The 4,122-nt window shown below is 36.4% G+C and overlaps 1 protein-coding gene across 1 annotated transcript in view; it reads right to left on the bottom strand.

Moving 5' to 3' along the window:
- Positions 1–2,740: 2,740 nt before the first annotated feature.
- The window catches only part of LOC109215109 (uncharacterized protein At4g29660), a 4,105-nt gene continuing 2,723 nt past the window's right edge, over positions 2,741–4,122 (bottom strand). Inside the window, exon 3 of the mRNA XM_019379127.1 lies at positions 2,741–3,286. Within this exon, the coding sequence (XP_019234672.1) occupies positions 3,167–3,286 (120 nt within the window). The 3' untranslated portion in view covers positions 2,741–3,166. The remainder of the gene's footprint in view (positions 3,287–4,122) is intronic.

The following is a 4,122-nucleotide window of genomic DNA, read 5'->3' as shown; positions in this document are numbered from 1 at the left end:
ACTCCAAAACGAACCACGGACCTCCGAATTCACTTCCGATCGCGCTCCCAACTCCAGAATTACCATACGGAGTTACTCCCAGACTCGAAATCCCAAACGGACATCGATAACACTGAAATGCACTTCAACCCAAACTTATGAAATTTCTTCCAAAATGCTAACTTCCACAATAGGCGCCAAAACGCTCCCGGGTCATCCAAAACCCGATCCGGGCATACGCCCAAGTCCGAAATCATCATACGAACCTACTGGAACCTTCAGATCCCGATTCCGATGTCGTTTACTCTGAAATCCCATCCTAGTCAATTCTTTCACTTAAAGCTTCCGAAATGAGAATTTCCTCTACAAGTCTACTCCGAACTTGCCGATATTCAATACCGACCACGCGTACAAGTCATAATGCCTGAATTGAAGCTGCTCATGGCTTCAAACTGCTGAACGGCGCGCTGGAGCTCAAAACGACCGGTCGGGTCGTTACAAAGAGCTGAAGTTCACAGCAGTTACAAAAACAAAAACTTCAGCTCTACAGGTGAAGTTCGCCAGTTACAAACAAAAACTTCAGCTCTAGAGCTGAAGTTCACCAGTTACAAAACAAAACATTCAGCAAAAAAATGCTGTAGTTTTTACAAAAAAACAAAACACAATTCAAATCCAAAAATAATGTTGAAGTTCATAAAAAATATAACAAAAAAACACAAAACATGAAACAAAACTTCAGCTCCTATCTAAGGTATCATTGAAGTATTATAAACTTCACACTTTAATAGTATCATCTATTTAACTCTCAAAAATTTTACAAATTTCGACGTCTCCAAAAATCACTGAAGAATTTATAGAATTTTCATCAACCCTAAGAAACATGAAACAAACACACGTTCAAAAAACCTAAAAATACAATCATAAAAGTAAAACTAATGCACTTATCAAACTAAACCGTAAGAAACTATTTATCATAAATACATGACTATCAAAACCCAAAACCAGAAATTAAATCGTAAAAAGTAATACTAAAATAAAACTCAGAAAGTTAATGCAATGTACCTGTGATTAAATCGTAATGTTATTGGGGAACAAACAGTTGAAAAATCAAAAACAACGACGAAAACCGTTTGATTTCAGAGAAGAACAAATCAAAAACGCGAATAACGGGAGAGAGAGAGAGAGAGAGAGACAGAAACAGTATAGGACTAGCGTATACTTGGACAGAAAATAGTCTTTTAATAAAGAAGGCAAAATAGTCTTTTTAAAAGGCTTTTAACAAAAAAAAACGGGTACAGGTGCAAACAGAAAAACAAAGGGGCTATAGGTTAAAAAAGGGGCGCCAAAATAGGGCGCCCCGTGCAATTTTTACCAACTAAACCTGAACTTGGCCCGGCCCAACAAATATACTTAGGGGCAAATATCACTTTTTAACTCGTGGCCGAAACTATTTACACTGGATAGCCGCAAAAGCATATAAAATATATATTTTTTGTATATAACATACAGAAATATAAATATATAAAAAAAAATACATTTTTTCGGTTATTATTTTGAAAGTAGCTATACAATGTCATTTTTCCTTCACTTAATGGGTCATTGCATGTGACAAGCACTCCAAATGTCAAAGTGGCCAAACTCCCAACTGGGCTCCTTAAGTTGAGCCCGCTCCGACTTGTCCCTGGAACCCATGGGCTGAAGACGGGCTGGGGTCTAAGTTCTAACCCAGCCCAACCTAATTGATATGTCGAGTTCAGTGTGCTGGGGTGCTTTATTAAATTTGTTAAGAGTTGTCCTTCTGTGGTTCGGCCATTTCAATAATCTCTTTTGATAATTGTGGTATCCCCTTTAGCTTACACGCACCTAAATTAATTTTAGGGGACACTTCCTAGCTCCTACTAACACAAGTACTAAGTAACTCAATCCAGTAAGGCCTGAACATATGAAAAGAAATCACCTAATTTTTTTTCCTTTCGCTGAAATTTGAACCCGGCTCTCAACCCACTTCATGGACCACTAAGGCATAAACCTTGGGTGCAAGGTCATTTCAGTAATCTGCAACAACAATTGTAAAGAGAAAGCACTCCAAAAAAGTACTATATGTCCTTAGGACAAAGTTTCCAGATATCGATGGAAAAAATGCCAATAAATTATCCTACGTTTTGTTTGAACTTTATGTTTTTGGTTTTTTATGGATATCAAACTTTATACATTCTGGGAAATTCAGCCGTGTTAAATCATTTGCTTTGATATTTTATAAAAACACAAATAAAAAACTAGAAATGTAATGAAATTTCTCTTGAAAAGAATATCACCAATTTAAAATAAGAAGAAAGACAAGGGGAAGTAAAAGATGGGGAAGGACCAAAATAGATTAGTAAACATTAGAAACCTATATAGACAGCAGTAACGCTTAAGTTGTTAATTGTTATATGGTTTCTAATATAACTACTTCTCTTAGAGTAGTTTGCAGTAGTGTAACTGTAGCGCAAATGCTGCTCAAGTCACTTCTCATTACTTTTCATAACCCATCTATCTCAGAGACAATATAGTAACAACAACAAAGTGACAAACCCAGTAAAATCCCACAAGTAAGATCTGGGGAAAGTAGTGTGTACACAGATCTTACTCCTCCTACCTGAGGAGGTAGAAAGGTTATTTCCGAAAGATCCTCGGCTCGAGAGGATAAATAAAAACAATCAAATATCAACAACAATAGCCAGAAAAATGATAACAACAATGTAAGAACTAGAAAAATAGATGGAGGAAAGCAATAGCACTTAGCAATAGCAACAAGCAATAACCACGACAAGCTACTAGAAAACTGAAGCAGAAGATAGTAAGAAGTAGCCGTAATACTAGCAGGAACAACGACAAGATACTACCAGACTAGCCCTAAACAACCCAGCTAGGATCAGAAAAATGCCCGACAACATAGTAAACAACTAGATTAAAATCTTTACAAGTGAGGATAGGTCAAATATAAACACACGATAAATGCAAAGAAAGTGGTATCTTTCCCTTTTCAGTGGATAATGGGTATGCCCCTCTACCCTTCTCTACGTATATACTAAACTTGGTTCACAGATAGAATTTTGAACTCGTGTGCACCTACAACATATCTCGCTACTTTTCCTTTTCATAGAGCTTTAGATTAGATACCTTATAACTATCAACTGACTGCTGCTCAGAGATTGAACTTTCCCATAGGAGGAACATCACCTCTCATTACTCTCCAAGGGCCGCCATAAAACATTGGCTTCATTAGAGGCACTTCTTGCCCAGGGTGTTCTTCCCAGTATTTTTCCTGTTATTAGGGGGAAAAAGCTCTTACATTAAGACAAGAATATAGAACAAAACAGTAAACTAAAGGCTGAAAAAGAAAATCTGATTCTTAACACATGAGGGAAAGTCATCTACTTTGAACAAATGAGTACTTCTATATAGCTCATACGATACAGAACATGAGTAGGCTACTTATCTTCTCAAATGGCAATGACTCATACAAAACATTTCAAGAAAAAGGCTATAGCTAGAGGGAAAGATAACTTATTCCATAAAGCAGATAAATAATGAAACATTAAGAATTATATAAAGGAGAAGAAGCAAAAGAATGGAGCAATGACTAAATAAGACAAATTCAGATGATTCTCCTACTTGAATGCATAAATCCTTTCAGACAGCCAGGTCAAACTATATACTGGTTCCGACCCATTGTACACATAGGTTAAACAATGGAGTGGCTCACTTGATTTGCACATTTGAAAAAACTAAACTAATAACTGAAACTTTGTTCAGTGATGAGTTCTTACACATCAAACTCCTAACTTTTGTTCCAAACTCATTTTAATGCAAATTCAAAGAATTGAAGTTCCACACATCATTTACTAATAAGAAAAAGGAGTTCCACTCGTGGTATGTTAATTCTTTAACAGAAAATGAGTTCCACTCACTATTCAGAAATTTCAAGTAAATATGATTAATCATTTTAGTTTGTACTTTGTACCAACGACCTCTTCTAAACAAAGTAGTAAAGTGAAGTAAGTCAACATGATCAGTTTAAGAAAATTCTATGCATTCCCAGTCAATACTTGGTGTGTGTGTGTGTGGGTGGGGGTGGGGGGGGGGTGGGGGGTATACTGT

Source organism: Nicotiana attenuata, unplaced genomic scaffold, assembly GCF_001879085.1.
Source record: "Nicotiana attenuata strain UT unplaced genomic scaffold, NIATTr2, whole genome shotgun sequence".
In the NCBI taxonomy this organism is placed as follows: domain Eukaryota; kingdom Viridiplantae; phylum Streptophyta; class Magnoliopsida; order Solanales; family Solanaceae; genus Nicotiana; species Nicotiana attenuata.
Note: the sequence above shows the minus strand (reverse complement) of the source record. Positions and strands in the feature narration are given on the sequence as shown.